At 36.8% G+C, this 26,260-nt stretch overlaps 2 protein-coding genes across 3 annotated transcripts; both read left to right on the top strand.

The window, feature by feature from the left end:
- Positions 1-62: 62 nt before the first annotated feature.
- Positions 63-24,355, top strand: LOC116709711 (inter-alpha-trypsin inhibitor heavy chain H3-like). Of its 2 annotated transcripts, none has more exons than XM_032548345.1 (20): positions 63-247; positions 864-1,024; positions 4,338-4,442; positions 4,576-4,738; positions 4,828-4,938; positions 5,029-5,157; positions 5,403-5,519; positions 5,688-5,856; positions 5,935-6,045; positions 6,274-6,455; positions 6,566-6,745; positions 6,826-6,941; positions 7,433-7,683; positions 9,280-9,321; positions 10,045-10,086; positions 21,533-21,640; positions 21,984-22,152; positions 22,574-22,722; positions 22,867-22,951; positions 23,031-24,355. In XM_032548345.1, the coding sequence occupies exons 1-20, from the start codon at positions 176-178 to the stop codon at positions 23,143-23,145; spliced, it is 2,577 nt and encodes an 858-aa protein (XP_032404236.1). In that variant the 5' UTR covers positions 63-175; the 3' UTR covers positions 23,146-24,355. The 2 variants fall into 2 exon arrangements, with proteins under 2 accessions (XP_032404236.1, XP_032404235.1); XM_032548344.1 differs by lacking the exons at positions 21,533-21,640; positions 21,984-22,152; positions 22,574-22,722; positions 22,867-22,951; positions 23,031-24,355 and adding exons at positions 11,712-11,819; positions 12,160-12,328; positions 12,752-12,900; positions 13,045-13,129; positions 13,209-13,484 and having other exon boundaries at positions 68-247.
- Positions 14,167-19,822, top strand: itih3b.2 (inter-alpha-trypsin inhibitor heavy chain 3b, tandem duplicate 2). Its single transcript, XM_032548346.1, is given in 15 exon segments — positions 14,167-14,352; positions 15,108-15,268; positions 16,494-16,598; positions 16,732-16,894; positions 16,984-17,010; positions 17,012-17,095; positions 17,186-17,314; positions 17,560-17,676; positions 17,845-18,013; positions 18,092-18,202; positions 18,431-18,564; positions 18,566-18,613; positions 18,724-18,903; positions 18,984-19,099; positions 19,594-19,822. Coding segments are annotated over 15 exon segments (1,809 nt in total). The 5' UTR covers positions 14,167-14,280; the 3' UTR covers positions 19,787-19,822.
- Positions 24,356-26,260: the final 1,905 nt, after the last annotated feature.

Genomic DNA, 26,260 nt, shown 5'->3' with positions numbered 1-26,260 from the left:
CACTGAGTAACACTAAAGTTCGGTTTACGTGCAGAGGGAGTGGATCGGTGTGTGGGAGTGTTTGATTTTGCAATGTATACAAGACAGTGGGCTCAAAACAACCCACAAACAATGACTTTGCTGTAGCTTGAAAACCCGTTTTAGGTTCATAGAATCAAACCTGCTCCGAGTCGTCATGGGGAGAGCCTCGGTGCTGCTTACTGTCTTTGGGCTTCTGCTGGCTTTGACTGCATCACTACCAAACAAGGTACTGTCTTACAACAACAGGAAAACAGAATAAACATATTTATTTAAATATCTTTAATAGTTACTTTATTCTGTAATGAGACTATAAAGGATCTTCCTTTCATCTGGAACACACTAAGTGTGTAAAAACATGTTAAATGATTTGCAGTCTGCAATCTAAAGGATGTTTTAAATTTATCTCTTTTTTTGTGCATGATCTGTCTAGGGATCTAATTTCTCATGAAGTCAAAGTCTTCTTGCAATACGAATAATCCAGCCTGAAGGCCTAGTGTGAGGCTTAATTATTAGTTTGATTCGGACTTAGTTTTGGGTTAGTTCTTCAGAAATATGAAGCTAAAACGAAAATGTAAAAGGGAAACTGAAGGGAATATCTAATAAGAAAATAAACATGTACGACAATCGTGTTGTTTTAAATGTTGACATCTAATTCGAGTGTGATATAGAAAATAGATCTGCTCACTTCATGCTTGATAAATTATCTATAGCAACAGAGTGAATAATTAATCATGTGCCCATTGAGACAGTTATTTCCTAAAACACATTGTTTTTCTGATCTTTGGTTCTGTCAACCACTGGGGTCAACGTCTCAACTTGTTTCAAAATCTGTGTTTGCACAGGATGACTGGGACATTTACAGCTTTCACATCAACTCCACTGTGACCAGCCGATATGCCACCACCGTCATCACAAGCCGTGTGGCCAACCGTATGAATGAACCAAAAGAAATTGAATTCCATGTTCAGATTCCCAAGAATGCCTTCATCAGTAGGTTCAGAATGTGAGTGTGGAAAAACACCAAATGCTCAAATCAAACCTTAAAGACACATTAGAAGAAACAAAATAACCTTTTTTCACCTCATAGTCTGAAACTAAATCTGACAAAACTTAAGTGTTGAATCAGTGAGGATTGCCAAGGTAATGTCTGTTCACTAATATTTATTCATAGAATGTCCTGCTTTCTTCAAAGATTGCAAGATTTGAATCATTTTGAACATCTAGCCCAGATGATGTTATATGTTTGAGATAATCAAAGGCACACATGGATGAGGCAACTTCTCAAACACACGGCTTCCTTGTGCGACTGTTAGAAACATTTATTCGCCAAAAAGAATCACCATGGCAAAAATCCCAAGAATTAGTCTATTTAGATTTATTGCTTCAAGCAGCACTCTCTGACAGACACAGAAAACTGTTCTATATTGTATACTTGCTGTTATGTATGTGATAAAACAATACATTATTCAATGGCACTATTTTGTGTACTATGCGGAAGAATACCAAATGTGGTATCAGCGCATTGATCTCACTATGTTCTTGGGAAAAATGTTTAATAAACTAAGTCACGTTCCACTGAGGTTCTGTTGAGTTCATATAGTTAAGCTATGAGAAGCTAGCTAACGACCTACAGAGAGAAAGTGAGTAACGAACATCACACGAAAATGTCGGGAGGCGTTGGACAAATGAACATTTTTGAAAACGGCACAGAGGACTGGACAACATATGTGGAGCGAGTTGAACAGTACTGGCTGGCTAACAAAGTAGAGGATGACTTCAGAAAAACATTGACACTCAGTTCTCTGCGTACTCCAGCCGCAAAGACCAGCTATCGGTTTGCCAAGGATGTGTAATGTGGGGAACCCGTGTCATAATACCACCCCTACTACGTAAAAGGGTACTGAATTCACTATATAATGGACATTTGGGTGTGGTTAAGATGAAAAGCCTTGCTAGGAGCTATGTTTGGTGGCCAGGCATAGACTGTGAAATAGAGAACATGGCTAAGTCTTGCACTGGTTGCCAGCAGACACTGCACCAGCCCCAGCCAGCACCTGTACACATGTGGGAGTGGCCATCCACCCCCTGGCACCGCATCCATATAGACTATGCTGAACCATTTATGGACCAAATGTTCCTGATTGTGGTTGATGCTCACTCAAAGTGGCCAGAAATTTTTCCTGTAAAGCATGCAACAACAGCCAGCACAATCAACACCCTTAGGTCACTTTTTGCCCGCACAGGTCTGCCTCAACAGCTTGTCAGTGACAATGGCCGTCAGTTTACTGGAGAGGAGTTCCAGTGTTTTCTTAAGAACAACGGTGTATGACATATCACTTCAGCTCCTTATCACAGTTCAACGAACGGACAAGCTGAACGGTTCATCCAATCATTCAAGAGGTCCATGAAAGCCAGCCGGACAGAGGGGAGACCTCTGGAATTGAAAATCGACAACTTCTTACTGGCTTACAGAAACACCGTTCATGCAACAACTGGGCAAACACCTGCAATGCTCTTCATGGGACGAAATCTGAGATCTCGTTTGGATCTGTTGAAACCGGACATTCGGAAGAATGTTGAGGACAAACAGCCTTCCTTGGTGGAAACAAGAAGGAACAAAACCAGATCTTTTGACATTGGACAAAAACTACTCGCCAGGGACTATAGATGCCCAAGTCAGAAATGGCAGTCTGGCACAATTCTGTCAAAGACAGGACCTCTGACATACAACATAAATTGTTGGAGACAACTCTGTCTGGCGTAGACATGTTGATCAGATTCTAGATGTGGAGATCCACAAAAGTCTAGAGCAACCTGAGGACACATCTACATCTTGAGATTCAGAAGAGTTCACTTTTGCTACATCTTCTGGGGTTCAGAGTTCATGTGAAACCACCAGTGTGCCAACAGCTGAACCTTCCACACGGAGCAACATAGACTCTGGTCAAACAGGTAGACGTTATCCTGAGAGAAATCGCAGAGCACCTCAGAGACTGAATTTGTAGATTACCTGTTCATGTATATAGGAGCAGTTTAAATGTTAAGAGTAACTAACCTGTTTTTGTGTTGCAGATATCTAAATAGTTGTCATGTTTCTGTTTGAGCAAGTTTATTGGATTATAACATTTAGCTAAATATATTTTTGGTTCGTCAGAGCTGGATGGGAGGAATTGTTAAGTATGTGATAAAACAATACATTATTCAATGGCACTATTTTGTGTACTACAGTACAGACCAAAAGTTTGGACACACCTTCTCATTGAATTTAATGAGAAAGTGTGTCCAAACTTTTGGTCTGTACTGTATGTGGAAGAATACCAAATGTGGTATCAGCGCATTGATCTCACTATGTTCTTGGGAAAAATGTTTAATAAACTAAGTCACGTTCCACTGAGGTTCTGTTGAGTTCATATAGTTAAGTTATGAGAAGAAATATAACACTTGCAAAACAAATGTAGGGCAGAGGCTGAGTGAATTCAAACTCTGTGAAACCCCCTGGAACAATGTTTCCTTATCTTTGGGACCAGTCTTTGTCTCATAGCAGAACATGACCACAGACCACAAAGGCTGCTATATGTATATAACTAGAAATTTGACAATAACAGAAAGGCTGCTATATGTATATAACTAGAAATTTGACAATAACAGAAAGGCTACTATATGTATATAACTAGAAATTTGACAATAACACTGCAGTAATTGCATATGGATAATGGATAAAAGGAGCACCTGTAATCCGCTAAGGTTTCAATCCTCAACGTGTTGATATGATGTGGTCCAAGAAATTGGTCTTTATCTCAGCTATAAATTGGGTTTACACTTTCATAATCATCCAAAGAATGGCAACAAATTAGGTACAAAGTGGCTTCAGGACCACCAGTTTTCTATTTTAGGCCATCATGAAGCCCTGATGTGAGTCCCATCGATAATTTTGAGTTACTACTGAAAAATGTGTGTGAACAAGGCAGGCTACACATCTGACTCAGTTTCACCTGGTCTTCCAAGACGAATGGGCCAAAATTACAGTAAACTATTGTGAAACTTGTGTTGGAATACCCAAATTGTTTGACCAAAGTCATACTCGTTAAAAGGCAATTACACCAATTACTGGGGGCATTTATATAGTTTTAAATTTAAAGAAAGTAAAAACCTCTACCAAAAATGCATTTTTATGTAAATTTTCTGTGCTTCTAACAATAATAATGCTTTTAATTCTCATTGACCTCAGTAAGAAATGTGTGGCGTCAACTATGAATATTTACAATCATAGTAAAATGAGTATTCAAGCTACTTTTCAACAATGGTTTGTGTTGTAGGATGATGGATGGTCAAGTGTATGATGGAGTTGTGAAAACTAAGGAGCAAGCTCAGGAGCAGTACACTAGAGCTGTGTCCCGTGGCCAAAGCGCTGGGATTGTCCGGTAAAAGTGTTTATTTATTTACTTGCAGGTCCTACATAAGATGTGCTGGAGTTTATATTGTATTTTATAGTTCAGTACAGCATGAATAACTTAACGTGATGATAAATCGAATGGTAATGTCTCTGTGTTTCAGCTCTGTTGGAAGAACCATGGAGGAATTTAAAACCTCTGTAACTGTGGCGGCCCACAAAAAGGTCACCTTTGAACTCACCTATGAGGAGCTGCTGAAGCGAACCCACGGCAAATACGAGCTGCAGATCTATGCTCGACCCATGAAGCCTGTCGAAGACTTCAAGGTTTGTTGAGCGACCATTAAGAGGATGCTAGCTGACAGGTTTCTACATTAAATGTTTCTAACCACTTTGTTTTATTTTCTAACTATAAGGCTGATGTGCACATTCACGAGAAAGCCGGCGTCAGTTTTGTTGATGTGAAAGGAGGGCTGAGCACCAAAGCCTTGGCTAATGCTATCACTAAAACACATGCAGATAAACAGGTACAGCTGGTTCTAATGGTTATATAAAAGTCACCTAACAAAGTAACCTCTCCCAAACACTACATGGTATAATCTGGCTTGCTTTTGCAGGCATGGGTACATTTCTATCCAACAGTGGACCAACAAAAAAATTGTGACAGCTGTGGAGAAGAAGGGATGAATGGAGATCTGGTTATAGCTTACGATGTCAACAGAGACAATGGATTTGGAGACATTAAGGTACATATTGATTTGTTGGGAACATGTTTTTGGAAATTATTTCTTGAATGAGAGAGGAAGTCATGGTACTTGAATCAGTGCATAATCTCTCCAGCTAGTTGCAGTCTATCCAAGGTCTTGAAGGATTTTCCCCAATAGTGAGATGCTGTCTTACCATGACTGTGTAACCTAAAATAGAGGACTTTAAGATATTTTATCCCTTTCACTGGTGCATTTTTATTAATCCTGGGTCTTACTTTCCCCAGACTTCTGATGGGTACTTTATCCATCACTTTGCTCCATCAAGTCTTCCACGAATACCAAAGAATGTTGTCTTTGTTATCGACCGAAGTGGCTCAATGCATGGCAGAAAAATTACACAGGTGATGTATTTATAATTTAGAGCAGGTAAAGTGTTTTATATTAATCTTTATTTTGCATTACCACTTAAACTCAACTTGAAAACTGACATGAAGCACAGTTAGCATGATGTCTCTGTCAAGGTGTCTTACTAAACCTAAATGTAAACCTGAAGCTTTGTATCTTCACAGACCCGAACTGCTTTACTCCGTATTTTGAATGACCTGGCAGAAGATGACTTCTTTGGTCTCATCAGTTTTGACGGGGAAATAATTCACTTTAAACGGGAACTCGTTCAAGCCACTGCTCTAAATCTGGAGGGAGCGAGAGGGTTTGTGAGGAATATTGAAGACAGAGGAAGTGAGATGAATTTATTCACTAAACTGAAAACATTGCAGCAGGATGGAAGTGAAATACTTCACTGCGTTTCTCTTTCAGGTACAGACATCAACGCAGCAGTGTTGGAAGGAGCCCGTATCTTGAATGAACATCCCAGAGAAGGCTCAGCTTCCATCCTTATACTTCTCACAGATGGAGACCCAACATCAGGTTAAGGACATTTCCTGCCATAGCATCCATTCTTTAGAGCTGCTTTAAGCAACTGATTAAATACTCAAAATGACAGTAAACTATGAAAATATGGGCCTCAAAGAAGTTTCCGAGAAAATAAAAACGTTTCCTGTTTTTTTCCACTATTTTTGTTATAAAGGAATTTCATTGCACTGTTTGTTTCTTTATGTTGTCTGCTGTGTATCAAATTGTGGTGTGTTGTTGCAGGAGTGACAAATTTTGACACAATACAGTCCAACGTAAAACAGGCGATTGCAGGAAAATTTCCTCTCTACTGTCTTGGTTTTGGATTTGACGTTAAGTTTGAGTTCTTGGAGAAAATGTCGCTGCAGAACAACGGTGTAGCAAGACGGATTTATGAAGACTCTGATGCTGACTTGCAGCTTAAGGTAGATTGAACTGTGTTTCTTGCTTTGTTAACTTTTTCTAAACTTTTCTGCCAAAACAAACAGTTGCCTGTATTAAGCATTCATATTGTTTCTATAATATGTATTGACAGGGTTTCTATGATGAAGTGGCCACTCCTCTCCTAACAGATATCACAATGATCTATGTCGGTGGAACCAATCTAACCAAGACTAACTTCAGTCAGTATTATAACGGCTCTGAGATCGTGGTGGCCGGTGAGATCATTGACAACAATGTAGAAATCTTCACTCCTCAAGTTGTGGCCATTTCAGTAAGATTTATTTGTGTAACTTAAAACAATAAAATTTAAGTAAGAAAATGGTGATCTTACATTTTTTCTGGTTTTGACAGAGCAAACAAAAAGTAACATTTTCTAACACAAACGGCTCTGTGGATTCTTCGGTCAGTGATGGACTTCTTCAGAGAGTTTGGGCCTACCTCACAGTTAAACAGCTTTTAGAGAAAGAGTAAGTGGTATATGTGATACCTTCTCTTCATTTTGCTTTGCAGCTTAATATTCATTATTGTATCAGTTTAGAGAATTTAACAGTCTTGCAACCCATACAAAATTGTCAGGACTAGCCGTGTTTCCAAATATTGAATTCTTTAATGTAACTGAAAGCAAATTATTGATATACTTTGATGCACTTAAAGGTAAATGTGAGACGGATGTCTTTGAGGGTTAATTCTTGATATTGTTACATTTGTAAATTATTCTAGGACAAGTAGAAGATGATGGATGATTGAATGATTACCCATCATCCAGTAATGATGATGGATAATGGGTGGATAAGGAAGATGGACGCAGCTGTTATTACAGCTGATCACAGTTAATTTTTTGGATCTTTTAGAAACTTTGGTCATGTTTTGTATTATTATTATGGTCACTATCCATGGATAGCATGTTTATTGGCCCACTTGTAAGCACTGCACATTAATAAATTATTGTTATACACAGGCTTTTATTATCTGGACCTGAGAAAGAAAAAGTGAATAAAGAGGCTTTGGAGTTGTCCCTGACGTACGGCTTTGTCACCCCGCTCACATCCATGGTGGTCACCAAGCCTGAGGGGGAGAGCTCAGAAATTCATCACAAACCAAAGGAGAGGGAAGAACCACTGCCTCAGACTCTTCACAGGTCTCCGATGAGGAGCTATGATCAGCGTCGGAGATTTATCAAGTCGTTTTCGGGAGGATCTGCCTCATTAAGTAAGCAGCAAAAATATCAGACCCAAATCAATAATTTTAAAATCAAATCAGTAGAGCTCATCATCTATTATGCATTGATTTTATACCTAAAACATTTGAAACATATCTAAAATACTTTTGCTGTCATTAAATCTGACATTTTGCAATTGCTAATAATTTATGGTAATCTGGACGGAGTTAAGATGTAGTATGATTTACTGTCAGATAACGATGAAGGACGTAGGAGTTTGTCTTGCAATTGGTGGGTTGCTGGTTTGACCCTCACCCTGTCCGTCTCTGTCATTGTGTCCTTGGGCAAGACACTTCAACCAACTTGCCTGCTGGTGGTGGACAGAAGGACCAATGGTGGCAGTGTAATGTAATTTTTTAGGCCTGAGCAGCAAGGCGCTGCGAAGGCCTATTGTTTCCATACTGTTTCTTCTTATTTTTACGATTCTCCCTCCGAAAGAAGGGGCTTTTTGGGGGCTTTATCATATTCAAAAAATCACCAAACTTGGCGGACGCATACAGCCTGTTTAAAATTAATGTATTTTAAGGTCGTCGCAAAAATTGCAAAAGAAACGGCTCAACGGCGCCACCTGTCAACTTTCAAAAGACCCTATTCCCTTACTTCATCGTAGAGACATGAAATTTGGTACACTTGTAGAGCTCACCAAGACGCTCAGAAATTACAATTAATGTCATAGCGCAAGTATCACAGGAAGTTGGCCATTTTGGATCAAATCCGTAATTTTCTCTTTTTTATAGACGTCGTATCTGATCAAACTCCTCCTACAGTTTTTCACATACACACTTGAGAATCACTCAGCAGACACTTGAGGGATCAAAGGTCAAAAGTTATCAGAGGATTTCTCGTACATCAAAGTATGTGGGCGTGGCTTAGTGTCAAACTTTGACTATTCGCCAGGAAACATCAAGGTTCAATAACTTATACATACAAGATCACAGCTGCATCAGACTTCATATGTCTCACTGCAGACTAGTCCTGATCACATTGTCATGTTCAATTGATGACATCACCTTAGCCACGCCCATTTCAAACAGGAAGTCACCTGGTTTTCCTGCAGTATGTCTGACATTTTCTCTGTTATTTATATGGGTTTAATCATGCGTAAACTGACTTAAAATGATAAGATGATTAACTCTGCCAATGCTCGCTGCTGGTTGAACCGTGTGGGTGTGGCCAAATGGCGAATATCAGTCCCTCGCCATATTCATGCCATTGTCTTTAAATCACACATGGATGATCCGATTGGCACCAAACTCGATATGTAAGACCTTTGTTCACCTCTAAAGAGCCCAACAGCATTGAAATGTAATTTGACTCCACTGAGCCCCCTAAGTTAATATATCCGCTGCATCTCCTTGCTACATCGAACAATCTGCACCAGAGTTTTTGTGAGTCGTCGGGGAGCGTTGCCGAACACATTCATGTGTATCGCCTGATGGACTGGTGGGAAAATTCGTGACAGCTTCTGCGGTGGCGAGCGGGTGGCGGTACTGGAAACCCCGCGGTGGCCATTAGGCCGGAGTGGCGCTGAACTGCGAGGGCCGTATGAGGCTGCTCGCAGCTTTAATTTTCTTTCTTCTTCTTAGGGCCTCGGACAGGGACACCGTTTGAATGGAAACCGTTTGTATGTAAGCTCCTCCTCTTTTTTTTACCCTTATAGTATCATCAGTATGACTTTGCTGATTTAATCAATTTATAATTACAAATTGAAAGTATGTCCCCACATTATAGAAAACATTGTTTTAAGTATGTGATATGTTATTAAACATAGGTTTTCATTGAGTTACTGTTACTTTAAACAGAAAGTTTTACAAAGCTAAACTAAACCACTGAGATACAGTTTAAAAGAGCATTTCTCCTTAACTTATACCAATTCCCCTAAACTGATTTATAAATTTGACAGCCTGATATCATTTGAGGAAAAAAATATACAGTTATTTATTCTGTGATTTAATAGTTTTGGAAATCCTAACTAACCTAAAACATTAGATGTTTGATCTGATTTAAAACATCAGTGAGTTTACCCATTTGATTTTGACAATTTTTATCATTAAGTCAATGATATGTACTCTTACGCTGCTTACGAAACCTGGCCCTCTCAATATAATTCTCCTCATTAATCACTAAGAAGTGTGTAAGATTTTTTTTCTTTTTTTCTCACTGAGACTATTCATTTGTGAAGTGAACAGAGATTTTATTTCTACAGAGTCAACAGAGGTTCATATTACTGTTATTTTCTTTGCTGTATCTTCAGTGTTCATAAAATATATAGAAAATATTCTAGTTCTCTTTACACTGAAGCTTTATTATACCAGAACAGCTGAATAACTTTATGAACATTTGGTTCACAGATGGTGATTCTTCTACAAGACGTTACAGATACCCTCCACTTGGTAAAGTACATCTACTCTTTTTACAATTATTTTTGACATTATTTTCTTTTCTTACTTTAGTTTTTAAAAGAAAACATTTTATAACAATGCACAGTAACAATTTAGCAAGTTAATTTTTTTTTTTTTACTGCTGGCTTTCTGCAGCAGAAATATAATCTAGAAACTGTTTTAAGCTGTAAAACTTAAACTAAAAACAATGTAAATAAAGAGCAGAGAAGAAGGAGAAGAAGTGAGGGGGTGAAAATATTCAAACACTGAAAGACTAGAATACAGCATCAATCCTGTCTTGAACAGATGGACATTAATTAATCTGCTGCTATTTACAGAATGTCAGGTGTGTGTGTGGGTGTGTGTGTGTGTGTGTGGGGGGGTGTGTGTGTGTGTGTGTGGGTGTGTGTGTGTGTGAGTGAGGGGGAAGGAGGATCTTAGATTACGCTGACAGAAAATTCACATGTAAAAACCAAGTATCAGACCGGAAGTGAGACACTACATGTATGCATGTGGATTTGGAATGTTTCGTGGCAAGAAATTGATAAATAAAAAATAAACCTGTCATTCCCACAATTTAGATAATTCATAATTACAAATTAAAAGTATGTCCCCACATTATAGAAAACATTGTTTTAAGTATGTGATTTGTTATTAAACATAGGTTTTCATTGAGTTACTGTTACTTTAAACAGAAAGTTTTTAAAAACAAAACTAAACCACTGAGTTACAGTTTAAAAGAGCATTTCTCCTTAACTTTTACCAATTCCCCTGAACTGATTTATAAATTTGACAGCCTGATATCATTTGAGGAAAAAAATATACAATTATTTATTCTGTGAATTAACAATTTATTCCAAATCCACATGTATACATGTGGATTTTTAATGTTTCGTGGCAAGAAATTGATAAATAAAAAATAAACCTGTCATTCCCACGTTTCACATGTGAATGGAATAGATGAACAATAATACCTTATCACATAATAGATCATCACCGGATCTAAAACTATGATCTACAGCAGTCCAATGTAAATACAGCTGCATGTTTAAGGGTACTGTCGTGCTGGTTTTCTACCAGGATTCCTTTTGTTTTAGTCCTGTAGTCTTTCCTCGCTGATAAATAATTTAGAGACATGTCTTAGCTGCTGTATACTAATTTTTGTGCACGTCATTGTGTGCTTGCAGCGGCTTGTATGTATGTATATTCTAAGTTTTCTTTCACAACCTAAACACTGAATTAAGCAAAAATAAAACGGAACAAAAGGCATAAAAGTTAAAAGTTTACTAATAATAAAATAATTTTATTTTGATGATGTTCAGACGTTGCAGGTTGTCACTTACTGTTTCTAAACACCTAGATATTTATTCATACTAAGGAGAAATGTTGTGTTTTTGTGTTGCTGTGCTATTTTATAATATTTTAGTTTATTTTAAATATTATTTAATGATATGCTGTGTTCTAGACAAGTCTGTGATTATTTTTTGTTGTAAATTCTGTGTTGTGGGACTAAACTAAATATGAATTGAATAGTGATTAGGAAATTTGCAAACATGAATCTTTTGATATTTAGGATGTTTCTGGAAATAAAAAAAAATGTTTTTTTAATATCTCACCACCTGCCATTTTCTTGTTAGCTCCTGTTTCTCACAGATTTTTGATGAAAACTGTGAATGACACTCATCCACTCTGCTTTGACATTATTGGAGCTGTAATTGTTAAACTTCTTCATCATCCCGGCACAGGTCCGTATCAATACTTATTCATCTCTTCCAACTGGGAGATAGAAAAAGAAATGTTTGATAAAACCAGATGTTTTTTTTTACCTGGATAGACCAATCCAAAAAGCTTTACTTTAGGATTTATAAATGCTAAAGTAGTTAGGAAGGTATTTTGTTAGTTAGGTTTTCCAACCTTTACAAGAAAATGGTATTTAAGGTATCATTTGGTGCTTCTTTAAAACAAAAATCAGAATTTTTATGAAGAACTGCAGTGTGAATGTAGCTAAACAGATTCTGAGTTTCCTCTGTCTCGTGTTTTAATTTAAGTAATAACATAGAGATGAGCTGCCTCTTTTCTCTTTAGAGCTTTACATAAATGGTGAGTTGGACTCAATAAAAAATGGTGGCTTCAAAGAGATCGTCATCCACGTCGGCGCTGACTTCCATATAAAGGTGGAACCAGAGAGAATCAGCCTTCAACAGGGACAAAATATAACTCACTACACAAGAGCGGAAAACGTCACAGCTGGAAGGTGACTTTGCTCTTAAAAATTCAATATTGTTACTGATCCCCAAAATACATTCTTATGTGAAGAGGCTTTTATCAAGCAGATCCAAAGATGCAGAATATATATGTGATTAGTAGACAAAACATAGTAAGTAAATACTGTATGTCAAATAATGTAATCTGAAAGTTGCTCTTGAGGCTGGTCTAAAGTTTCACAATTTGACACATTAGAGCCGTCAAACAAACGTTAAAGCATTTTATACGAATTTTATGTGAAAGTCCAACTCAAAGTACCAAATAACTGTAAAAGTGGACATAAAATGCTACAAGTTGTTTTTTTTTAAATAAATGAAGATCTAATTAGGCAATCAGGCCCTTACTCATCTTCACACTTATATTTTAGTGCAACCAATTGCCCTCAAAAGCCATTTCTTGCCTGTTTTTCTAGATTTACAGTGAACAGGATTAAAAAGCAAACAGAAGTTACAGATGGCGACATGCGTTTGGTCATCTTAGTCCATGAGAAGCATAGGAGGAAATTCCTTTGGCCTGTATTAAGACAGCTGCCATCTGCTGGCGACACTGAAGGACTTTTAGGTGAGAGACATTTCTGTTGTAGTTTATCAATTTGTCTTACTTGAAGCTTTTTTTGCATTTGCTTAAGTACCATTTAGGCAGTGCACACTGTTGGCTGTGGATGTATTGTTTTGTAAATGTTTTCTTGTTGGTTTTTGTGTACAGCTTTAAATCGTGTGCAGTATGAAGAGGTTCATCAAGATGCTCACACTAAAGTGAAGACAGCAAAAGGAGAGACTGATGCTCAGCGGTACTTTTTGCCTTTTGATTAACACATGTTTGCAAGAGAAAAATACAGCAGTTTAAAGATCTTTTTCCTCTTTTTTCAGTTCCACAGCTGTTGACCTCAGGATTAGGAGACCCGTAGAAGTCGGCTGTTGGCTTATTCCTGCTGACTTTGTCCTGCCAAGACCTTTGACTGATTTTCTTGTTGCCCATGTTTAACTGAAAGTCATGATAATTAAATCAGAAAAATTGCAAGTTACAACTTAATCCAAAAAAACAAGTCAAGGTAGGTTTAATTTACCATGTTAAAATGCACAGAACATAGCAGAATTGATACAAAATTACAATTAACAATTAGTCTGAAAAAGGATTTCTTTGTAATTTAGAGGTTATCTTATCACATATTTCAAATACATATTTTGTAACGATCAAAAATAGGATTCATTTGCAGTCGAATAGAAACTAATTAATGTTCCTTACATTGATTAAACACAGACCCCAGACACACTCTACGTAGTTCAATTGTAATTTCATCCGTGTTTATGCTTTCCAATAAAATAAATGACACAATTCCTGGTGAGCGGCATAACAGTATTTCTTAGCTTTTGGTCTCTAAAGCAGAGATTCCTGAATGTTTATTTCTTATTTGTTAGGGAGTGGGTGGGTCTCCTATGCAGTCTTTCTTTTGTGCTTTACACTGACCCTTGTGTCTTTAATCTCTTTAATGCTTGCATTTAAATCTAGGTGTATTATTGCTTTTGCCTGCTGTCACCACTTGTCCCAACTCCCTGCCAACCTTGTTTGTCAAATTAGTATTCCAAAAAAAGCTGTACATACTTCAAAAAGTCAACAATACATTTTTCCTTGACAGCACAATATCTTTTCAGAAATCTGTTATTTTTTAAAATGGCGTTTTCTTTCTGATGCAAAAATTGACGTGAGAAAACTGTGACAAAGTGCAGAAGCTGGACATTCTTGTCAATAGCAAAGGCCATATTTGCCACTGAGTAACACTAAAGTTCGGTTTACGTGCAGAGGGAGTGGATCGGTGTGTGGGAGTGTTTGATTTTGCAATGTATACAAGACAGTGGGCTCAAAACAACACACAAACAATGACTTTGCTGTAGCTTGAAAAACCGTTTTAGGTTCATAGAATCAAACCTGCTCCGAGTCGTCATGGGGAGAGCCTCGGTGCTGCTTACTGTCTTTGGGCTTCTGCTGGCTTTGACTGCGTCACTACCAAACAAGGTACTGTCTTACAACAACAGGAAAACAGAATAAACATCTTTATTTAAATATCTTTAATAGTTACTTTATTCTGTATTGAGACTATAAAGGATCTTCCTTTCATCTGGAACACACTAAGTGTGTAAAAACATGTCAATTGATTTGCCGTCTGCAATCTAAAGGATGTTTTAAATTTATCTTTTTTTGTGCATGATCTGTCTAGGGATCTAATTTCTCATGAGGTCAAAGTCTTCTTGCAATACGAATGAATCCAACCTGAATGTCTAGTGTGAGGCTTAATTATTAGTTTGATTCAGACTTAGTTTTGGGTTAGTTCTTCAGAAATATGAAGCTAAAACAAAAATATAAAAGGGAAACTGAATGGAATATCTAATAAGAAAATAAACATGTACGACAATCGTGTTGTTTTAAATGTTGACATCTAATTCGAGTGTGATATAGAAAATAGATCTGCTCACTTCATGCTTGATAAATTATCTATAGCAACAGAGTGAAAAATTAATCATGTGCCCATTGAGACAGTTATTGTTCCTCTTCTTAGATTCAAAATTTTAAAGCTGATCAGTTCTGTTTTGAAATTTTCACATTGTGAAAAGCAATATTGAAAATGTGAACAAAAGGATAAAAAGTAGGTGTTCTCTACAGGTACACCAGTGACATTTCACCACCCTAAAAAACATTGTTTTTCTGATCTTTGGTTCTGTCAACCACTGGGGTCAACGTCTCAACTTGTTTCAAAATCTGTGTTTGCACAGGATGACTGGGACATTTACAGCTTTCACATCAACTCCACTGTGACCAGCCGATATGCCACCACCGTCATCACAAGCCGTGTGGCCAACCGTATGAATGAACCAAAAGAAATTGAATTCCATGTTCAGATTCCCAAGAATGCCTTCATCAGTAGGTTCAGAATGTGAGTGTGGAAAAACACCAAATGCTCAAATCAAACCTTAAAGACACATTAGAAGAAGCAAAATAACCTTTTTTCACCTCATAGTCTGAAACTAAATCTGACAAAACTTAAGTGTTGAATCAGTGATGATTGCCAAAGTAATGTCTGTCCACTAATATTTATTCATATAATGTCCTGCTTTCTTCAAAGATTGCAAGATTTGAATCATTTTGAACATCTAGCCCAGATGATGTTATATGTTTGAGATAATCAAAGGCACACATGGATGAGGCAACTTCTCAAACACACGGCTTCCTTGTGCGACTGTTAGAAACATTTATCGCCAAAAAGAATCACCATGGCAAAAATCCCAAGAATTAGTCTATTTAGATTTATTGCTTGCTTGCTGTCAAGCAGCACTCTCTGACAGACACAGAAACTGTTCTTTATTGTATACATGCTAAGCAAATGTAGGGCAGAGGCTGAGTGAATTCAAACTCTGTGAAACCCCCTGGAACAATGTTTCCTTATCTTTGGGACCAGTCTTTGTCTCATAGCAGAACATGACCATAGACCACAAAGGCTGCTATATGTATATAACTAGAAATTTGACAATAACACTGCAGTAATTGCATATGGATAATGGATAAAAGGAACACCTATAATCCTCTAAGGTTTCAATCCTCAACGTGTTGATATGATGTGGCCCAAGAAATTGGTCTTTATCTAAGCTATAAATTGGGTTTACACTTTTATAATCATCCAAAGAATGGCAACAAATTAGGTACAAAGTGGCTTCAGGACCACCAGTTTTCTATTTTAGGCCATCATGAAGCCCTGATGTGAGTCCTATCGATAATTTTGAGTTACTGCTGAAAAATGTGTGTGAACAAGGCAGGCTACACATCTGACTCAGTTTCACCTGGTCTTCCAAGACGAATGGGCCAAAATTACAGTAAACTATTGTGAAACTTGTGTTGGAATACCCAAATTGTTTGACCAAAGTCATACTCGTTCAAAGGCAATTACACCAAATACTGGGGGCATTTATATAGTTTTAAATTTAAAGAAAGTAAAAACCTCTACCAAAAATGCATTTTTATGTAAATTTTCTGTGCTTCTAACAATAATAATGCTTTTAATTCTCATTGACCTCAGTAAGAAATTTGTGTTCTCAACTATGAATATTTACAATCATAGTAAAATGAGTATTCAAGCTACTTTTCAACAATGGTTTGTGTTGTAGGATGATGGATGGTCAAGTGTATGATGGAGTTGTGAAAACTAAGGAGCAAGCTCAGGAGCAGTACACTAGAGCTGTGTCCCGTGGCGAAAGCGCTGGGATTGTCCGGTAAAAGTGTTTATTTATTTACTTGCAGGTCCTACATAAGATGTGCTGGAATTTATATTGTATTTTATAGTTCAGTACAGCATGAATAACTTAACGTGATGATAAATCGAATGGTAATGTCTCTCTGTTTCAGCTCTGTTGGAAGAACCATGGAGGAATTTAAAACCTCTGTAACTGTGGCGGCCCACAAAAAGGTCACCTTTGAACTCACCTATGAGGAGCTGCTGAAGCGAACCCACGGCAAATACGAGCTACAGATCTATGCTCGACCCATGAAGCCTGTCGAAGACTTCAAGGTTTGTTGAGCGACCATTAAGAGGATGCTAGCTGACAGGTTTCTACATTAAATGTTTCTAACCACTTTGTTTTATTTTCTAACTATAAGGCTGATGTGCACATTCACGAGAAAGCCTGGCGTCAGTTTTGTTGATGTGAAAGGAGGGCTGAGCACCAAAGCCTTGGCTAATGCTATCACTAAAACACATGCAGATAAACAGGTACAGCTGGTTCTAATGGTTGCATAAAAGTCACCTAACAAAGTAACCTCTCCCAAACACTACATGGTATAATCTGGCTTGCTTTTGCAGGCATGGGTACATTTCTATCCAACAGTGGACCAACAAAAAAATTGTGACAGCTGTGGAGAAGAAGGGATGAATGGAGATCTGGTTATAGCTTACGATGTCAACAGAGACAATGGATTTGGAGACATTAAGGTACATATTGATTTGTTGGGAACATGTTTTTGGAAATTATTTCTTGAATGAGAGAGGAAGTCATGGTACTTGAATCAGTGCATAATCTCTCCAGCTAGTTGCAGTCTATCCAAGGTCTTGAAGGATTTTCCCCAATAGTGAGATGCTGTCTTACCATGACTGTGTAACCTAAAATAGAGGACTTTAAGATATGTTATCCCTTTCACTGGTGCATTTTTATTAATCCTGGGTCTTACTTTCCCCAGACTTCTGATGGGTACTTTATTCATCACTTTGCTCCATCAAGTCTTCCACGAATACCAAAGAATGTTCTCTTTGTTATCGATCGAAGTGGCTCAATGCATGGCAGAAAAATTACACAGGTGATGTATTTATAATTTAGAGCCGGTAAAGTGTTTTGTATTAATCTTTATTTTGCATTACCACTTAAACTCAACTTGAAAACTGACATGAAGCACAGTTAGCATGATGTCTCTGTCAAGGTGTCTTACTAAACCTAAATGTAAACCTGAAGCTTTGTATCTTCACAGACCCGAACTGCTTTACTCCATATTTTGAATGACCTGGCAGAAGATGACTTCTTTGGTCTCATCAGTTTTGACGGGGAAATAATTCACTTTAAACGGGAACTCGTTCAAGCCACTGCTCTAAATCTGGAGGGAGCGAGAGGGTTTGTGAGGAATATTGAAGACAGAGGAAGTGAGATGAATTTATTCACTAAACTGAAAACATTGCAGCAGGATGGAAGTGAAATACTTCACTGCGTTTCTCTTTCAGATACAGACATCAACGCAGCAGTGTTGGAAGGAGCCCGTATCCTGAATGAACATCCCAGAGAAGGCTCAGCTTCCATCCTTATACTTCTCACAGATGGAGACCCAACATCAGGTTAAGGACATTTCCTGCCATAGCATCCATTCTTTAGAGCTGCTTTAAGCAACTGATTAAATAATCAAAATGACAGTAAACTATGAAAATATGGGCCTCAAAGAAGTTTCCGAGAAAATAAAAATGTTTCCTGTTTTTTTCCACTATTTTTGTGATAAAGGAATTTCATTGCACTGTTTGTTTCTTTATGTTGTCTGCTGTGTATCAAATTGTGGTGTGTTGTTGCAGGAGTGACAAATCTTGACACAATACAGTCCAACGTAAAACAGGCGATTGCAGGAAAGTTTCCTCTCTACTGTCTTGGTTTTGGATTTGACGTTAAGTTTGAGTTCTTGGAGAAAATGTCGCTGCAGAACAACGGTAGTAGCAAGACGGATTTATGAAGACTCTGATGCTGACTTGCAGCTTAAGGTAGATTGAACTGTGTTTCTTGCTTTGTTAACTTTTTCTAAACTTTTCTGCCAAAACAAACAGTTGCCTGTACTAAGCATTCATATTGTTTCTATAATATGTATTGACAGGGTTTCTATGATGAAGTGGCCACTCCTCTCCTAACAGATATCACAATGATCTATGTCGGTGGAACCAATCTAACCAAGACTAACTTCAGTCAGTATTATAACGGCTCTGAGATCGTGGTGGCCGGTGAGATCATTGACAACAATGTAGAAATCTTCACTCCTCAAGTTGTGGCCATTTCAGTAAGATTTATTTGTGTAACTTAAAACAATAAAATTTAAGTAAGAAAATGGTGATCTTACATTTTTTCTGGTTTTGACAGAGCAAACAAAAAGTAACATTTTCTAACACAAACGGCTCTGTGGATTCTTCGGTCAGTGATGGACTTCTTCAGAGAGTTTGGGCCTACCTCACAGTTAAACAGCTTTTAGAGAAAGAGTAAGTGGTATATGTGATACCTTCTCTTCATTTTGCTTTGCAGCTTAATATTCATTATTGTATCAGTTTAGAGAATTTAACAGTCTTGCAACCCATACAAAATAGTCAGGACTAGCCGTGTTTCCAAATATTGAATTCTTTAATGTAACTGAAAGCAAATTATTGATATACTTTGATGCACTTAAAGGTAAATGTGAGACGGATGTCTTTGAGGGTTAATTCTTGATATTGTTACATTTGTAAATTATTCTAGGACAAGTAGAAGATGATGGATGATTCGAATGATTACCCATCATCCAGTTATGATAATGGATAATGGGTGGATAAGGAAGATGGACGCACCTGTTATTACAGTTAATCACAGTTAATTTTTTGGATCTTTTAGAAACTTTGGTCATGTTTTGTATTATTATTATGGTCACCTTATCCAAGGATAGCATGTTTATTGACCCACTTGTAAGCACTGCACATTAATAAATTATTGTTATACACAGGCTTTTATTATCTGGACCTGAGAAAGAAAAAGTGAATAAAGAGGCTTTGGAGTTGTCCCTGACGTACGGCTTTGTCACCCCGCTCACATCCATGGTGGTCACCAAGCCTGAGGGGGAGAGCTCAGAAATTCATCACAAACCGAAGGAGAGGGAAGAACCACTGCCTCAGACGTCTATCACAGGTCTCCGATGAGAAGCTTTGATCTGCATCAGAAAGTTGCCAAGATTACGTACAGCAGCACCTGTCTTTTTAAGTAAGCAGCAAAAATATCAGAACCAAATCAATAATTTTAATATCAAATCAGTAGAGCTCATCATCTCTTTTGCATTGATTTTATACCTAAAACATTTGAAACATATCTAAAATTCTTTTGCTGTCATTAAATCTGACATTTTGCAATTGCTAATAATTTATGGTAATCTGGACGGAGTTAAGATGTAGTATGATTTACTGTCAGATAACGATGAAGGACGTAGGAGTTTGTCTTGCAATTGGTGGGTTGCCGGTTTGACCCTCACCCTGTCTGTCTCTGTCATTGTGTCCTTGGGCAAGACACTTCAACCAACTTGCCTGCTGGTGGTGGACAGAAGGACCGATGGTGGCTGTATAGCAGCCTCTCCTCTGTCCGACTGCCCCAGGCCAGCTGTGGCTACAATCCAGTAGCTTGCCACCACCATCTCATGAATGTGCAATGACTGATTTCATGGTACAGCGTCTTTGACTGTCCTAATAAAGCGCTCTGTAAGTCTAATGGAATTTTTTTTTTTCCTTCTTTTTAGATCGTATCCTGCGGAAAGATGCAGTTATTCCAGGGCCACCGTATGGATGTAAGCTCCTCCACCATTCTTTTACCCTTATAGTATCATTAATAAGACTTTGTTGATTTAAATAATTTATAATTACAAATTGAAAGTATGTCCCCACATTATAGAAAACATTGTTTTAAGTATGTGATTTGTTATTAAACATAGGTTTTCATTGAGTTACTGTTACTTTAAACAGAAAGTTTTTAAAAGCAAAACTAAACCACTGAGTTACAGTTTAAAAGAGCATTTCTCCTTAACTTTTACCAATTCCCCTGAACTGATTTATAAATTTGACAGCCTGATATCATTTGAGGAAAAAAATATACAATTATTTATTCTGTGAATTAACAATTTATTCCAAATCCACATGTATACATGTGGATTTTTAATGTTCCGTGGCAAGAAATTGATGAATAAAAAATAAATCTGTCATTCCCAGGTTTCACATGTGAATGGAATAGATGAACAATAATACCTTATCACATAATAGATCATCACCGGATCTAAAACTATGATCTACAGCAGTCCAATGTAAATACAGCTGCATGTTTAAGGGTACTGTCGTGCTGGTTTTCTACCAGGATTCCTTTTGTTTTAGTCCTGTAGTCTTTCCTCGCTGATAAATAATTTAGAGACATGTCTTAGCTGCTGTATACTAATTTTTGTGCACGTCATTGTGTGCTTGCAGCGGCTTGTATGTATGTATATTCTAAGTTTTCTTTCACAACCTAAACACTGAATTAAGCAAAAATAAAACGGAACAAAAGGCTTAAAAGTTTACTAATAATAAAATAATTTTATTTTGATGATGTTCAGACTGTTGCAGGTTGTCACTTACTGTTTCTAAACACCTAGATATTTATTCATACTAAGGAGAAAGTGTTGTGTTTTTGTGTTGCTGTGCTATTTTATAATATTTTAGTTTATTTTAAATATTATTTAATGATATGCTGTGTTCTAGACAAGTCTGTGATTATTTTTTGTTGTAAATTCTGTGTTGTGTGACTAAACTAAATATGAATTGAATAGTGAATAGGAAATTTGCAAACATGAATCTTTTGATATTTAGGATGTTTCTGAAAATAAAAAAAATGTTTTTTTAATATCTCACCACCTGCCATTTTCTTGTTAGCTCCTGTTTCTCACAGATTTTTGATGAAAACTGTGAATGACACTTATCCACTCTGCTTTGACATTATCGGAGCTGTAATTGTTAAACTTCTTCATCATCCCGGCACAGGTCCGTATCAATACTTATTCATCTCTTCCAACTGGGAGATAGAAAAAGAAATGTTTGATAAAACCAGATGTTTTTTTACCTGGATAGACCAATCCAAAAAGCTTTACTTTAGGATTTATAAATGCTAAAGTAGTTAGGAAGGTATTTTGTTAGTTAGGTTTTCCAACCTTTACAAGAAAATGGTATTTAAGGTATCATTTGGTGCTTCTTTAAAACAAAATAAAAATCAGAATTTTCATGAAGAACTGCAGAGTGAATGTAGCTAAACAAATACTGAATTTCCTCTGTCTCATGTTTTAATTTAAGTAATAATATAGAGATGAGCTGCCTCTTTTCTCTTTAGAGCTTTACATAAATGGTGTGTTAGACTCAATAAAAAATGGTGGCTTCAATGAGATCGTCATGCACGTCGGCGCTGACTTCCATATAAAGGTGGAACCAGAGAGAATCAGCCTTCAACAGGGACAAAATATAACTCACTACACAAGAGCGGAAAACGTCACAGCTGGAAGGTGACTTTGCTTTTAAAAATTCAATATTGTTACTGATCCCCAAATACATTCTTATGTGAAGAGGCTTTTATCAAGCAGATCCAAAGATGCAGAATATATATGTGACTAGTAGAGAAAACATAGTAAATAAATACTGTATGTCAAATAATGTAATCTGAAAGTTGCTCTTGAGGCTGGTCTAAAGTTTCACAATTTGACACATTAGAGCCGTCAAACAAACGTTAAAGCATTTTATAAGAATTTTATGTTAAAGTCCAACACAAAGTACCAAATAACAGTCAAAGTGGACATAAAATGCTACAAGTTGTTTTTTTTAAATAAATGAAGATCTTATTAGGCAATCAGGCCCTTATTCACCTTCACACTTATATTTTAGTGCAACCAATTGCCCTCAAAAGCCATTTCTTGCCTGTTTTTCTAGATTTACAGTGAACAGGAGTAAAAAGCAAACAGAAGTTACAGATGGCGACATGCGTTTGGTCATCTTAGTCCATGAGAAGCATAGGAGGAAATTCCTTTGGCCTGTTTTAAGACAGCTGCCATCTGCTGGCGACACTGAAGGACTTTTAGGTGAGAGACATTTCTGTTGTAGTTTATCAATTTGTCTTACTTGAAGCTTTCTTTGAATTTGCTTAAGTACCATTTAGGCAGTGCACACTGTTGGCTGTGGATGTTTTGTTTTGTAAATGTTTTCTTGTTGGTTTTTGTGTACAGCTTTAAATCGTGTGCAGTATGAAGAGGTTCATCAAGATGCTCACACTAAAGTGAAGACAGCAAAAGGAGAGACTGATGCTCAGCGGTACTTTTTGCCTTTTGATTAACACATTTTTACAAGAGAAAAATACAGCAGTTTAAAGATCTTTTTCCTCTTTTTTCAGTTCCACAGCTGTTGACCTCAGGATTAGGAGACCCGTAGAAGTCGGCTGTTGGCTTATTCCTGCTGACTTTGTCCTGCCAAGACCTTTGACTGATTTTGTTGTTGCCCATGTTTAACTGAAAGTCATGATAATTAAATCAGAAAAATTGCAAGTTACAACTTAATCCAAAAAAACAAGTCAAGGTAGGTTTAATTTACCATGTTAAAATGCACAGAACATAGCAGAATTGATACAAAATTACAATTAACAATTAGTCTGAAAAATTATTTATTTTGTAATTAAGAAGTTATCACATATTTCAAATACATATTTTGTAACGATCAAAAATAGGATTCATTTGCAGTCGAATAAATACTTAACGATCATATTTTTTCAACATCGCACCATGGTTTAGTGATCAACGATTACTTAGAGAAAGAAATGATGGCCAAAATACAACAAAAACACTACTTGAGCAAATATTTTATGGCTAGAGATGAACATACAAAATATTAATTAAGCTTCTGACAGGGTGAGCTTTAATTAATAACTTACGGTCTCTGTAAAGTTTAGAGACAGCATAATTTTGAGGTATAATGTCTAAGGCAAACATCCGCCAAGTTTGGAAGAACAAGGACAGTTCAGGAGGGATAATAAAAGGAAAACTTTGTTATGTCCTCAATTTCTTACAACAAAAAACTGCTTTGTCATAAGAATCAAAACTACTTTGATCTAGAACTTGTATGTGTCATGTTTTTTTAACCTATTATTCTTATAGTTCTACAGTTCAATGGTTTGCTCAGCTGACAGAGAATCTAAACACAGATGTTGTCTGTCCTGAATACTGTTCTGTGAATAAGGGAAAGCATTTATTAGTTTTTATAGCTCTAGTCATTAAATGGTTTCCCATGTTTGAGAGCATCAGAATCAAACTGGACATTAGGCTCCAAAATGAAATCCTTGAGTGATGCTGAGCACATCAAGGCATGGGAGAGAAACAAGTCAAAGGTTGGCAGGAGCAAAAGCTAGACCACAAAACATCTGGAGCACAAATATAAAAACACAACCATACTGAACTGGTTGTTTTCAGTATGGTTGATTCACTGATTGGATCAGTGCCATTCAATCTGCCACTGACTGGATGAGGAGAATGTCTTCATAGATTAATTTTCAGGTCTTTTACTTGCTTCTGAGTTTAAGAGGCCAGCTGTGCTCCCTGAGGTTGCAGCTTCCTGGAGAGAAAAATGTCATCCAGCCTGATGAGCCAATCACAAATGGACTTTTGTAAGAATGTGGCTGTATGTGTGCATTAGACTACCAATAAAAGAACAGAATCAATAAATTAATTTTCAGGTCTTTTACTTGCTTCTGAGTTTAAGAGGTCAAACATAGTTTTTTTTATGTCAAAAAAAACATAACTTTCAAAATCAGTTTGAATCAGTTCATTGTCAAAAGCAGAGAATTACTGGATAACTGCTTCGTACTAAAAATTGAAGTTGTCTTTAAAAACAGGATCACAGAAATTCATTGCACATTGCCTTTTGACGATTGCACAGTTAGAAAAGGATTAATAGGTCATGCTGACTATCAAATTCTGCTCTTGTGAGCTGCTACACAATAAAAATATGATTATTCATATCTAAAGGACACATTGGCTAAAACAAAAGAGCTTCTCATTGAAACACTTGAGGGCAATAAAGACTGATATTTGAATGACTTATGGAAGCAGCAAAATGTCCAAGAGTCCTGCATTGTTGGGGTAACAAAAAAAAAACAGTGCAAAGTAGGTGTTAGGTCATATCTAGTGTCTGCATGCACTACAAAAACAAAACACACACATAAAAAATAATAAATAGTGTTAATATTCTGAAAGATTACTTATTGGTAAATTATGATGTAAAGATATGTCTTTAAGACTCGAATTAAAGACTTTACTAATAAATGGATCCTTAAAAGAAGTCAGACTAACAAAACTAAACCGAGACAATCTATTAAGGTAAATAATTGAAATAATTGTTAAAGTGTGCTGAGATGTCGAAAAATCACCTTATGGTTTTTGTTGTTTGACAAATGCTGATAATATGAAAAATAGTTCTAGTCAGAGGGTTAGGCTCAGGTGGATTTTGGGCCTAATCAAAACAGATGTATTTCACAAAACTGCAATGGAAAAACTTTTTTGCATCACACAAGTCACATGATCAACAGCAGAATGTTACTACTGGCGAAAACGACAAAGAAGTCGACGGGAAGTAGTAAGCAGATAATGTTGTTTTTTTGGACAATGAGCAATGTTATTGCATCACACAGTTCATAAAAAGTTGTGTTTTATTTGAACATTTTGAATTCATAACTCTTGTGTAAAATCACCGACTACAGAATCTCCTAAATGCTGCTTTCATAGCCGCTCCAGAGTATAAGAGGCTTTTAACTCCAACACCTGAATAAGACGCCAACGTCTTCTCTGGCGCTAGAGCCATGGCTGAATTATGAACATATTTCATTTAACTGTTTACATCTGTTGCTACAATAATGATGATATAATAATATCGTGTGAACAAGTTTTTTCACATATGATTTTAAGCGAATTTCTTTAATGGAGACATTGCAGTTGCAAAATTTTATTTTTTCAACATCAGCAGAAAGTAGACAAAAAATACTATGCATTTGTATAGTGTACAAATAGTGAGCTTAACAGGGAGAATCTCAAACAGTTGTAGATTAAAGCAAATATTGAGACGGAGGGAAGGTAAATAAATAACATAGGCAGAGCCGAGCTAGACACAAACGGATCTACAGAACAAAATGTGAAAATCCCTAACACTAACATAATCGAAAGATCTAAAATACACAGAGGGAATAACTAAAAAGCCAAACACAGACAAATAAACTTATGGCAAGACGCTAATTACAATAGTGAGCAAAGATAAACGAACAGAACATGACGAGTGCCTGTAATAAAGGACTAAATGACAGAACCTCTAAACCATAACAAAGAAATCAGAACACAAACAAATGAAAATCGAAGCCCAGTCATTAAAGGTAAATTTTCAGACAGTTGCCTTACTTTCTCGATAGCATAGATTACACCCACACAAAACATTTACTATTGGATTTTACTTTGGGGGAGGGAAAAGGTGGAACTGATATGGTGGGTGGATTTATCCATGTGACTGTTTTTTTTTATATAATTTCAAACAAAGAGGAATAGGAGGGAGGAGACTAAGGAAAAATGTTCTATAAAATGTTTTCAA

Source organism: Xiphophorus hellerii, chromosome 20 (genome assembly GCF_003331165.1).
Source record: "Xiphophorus hellerii strain 12219 chromosome 20, Xiphophorus_hellerii-4.1, whole genome shotgun sequence".
NCBI lineage: Eukaryota > Metazoa > Chordata > Actinopteri > Cyprinodontiformes > Poeciliidae > Xiphophorus > Xiphophorus hellerii.
Note: the sequence above shows the minus strand (reverse complement) of the source record. Positions and strands in the feature narration are given on the sequence as shown.

Coding starts and splice junctions, on each gene's coding strand:
- LOC116709711 (XM_032548345.1), top strand. CDS start 176: ATGGGGAGAGCCTCGGTGCTGCTTACTGTCTTTGGGCTTCTGCTGGCT. Junction 4,739..4,827: donor AGCCTGTCGAAGACTTCAAG/GTTTGTTGAGCG, acceptor TCTAACTATAAG/GCTGATGTGCACATTCACGA. Junction 6,046..6,273: donor AGATGGAGACCCAACATCAG/GTTAAGGACATT, acceptor GTGTTGTTGCAG/GAGTGACAAATTTTGACACA.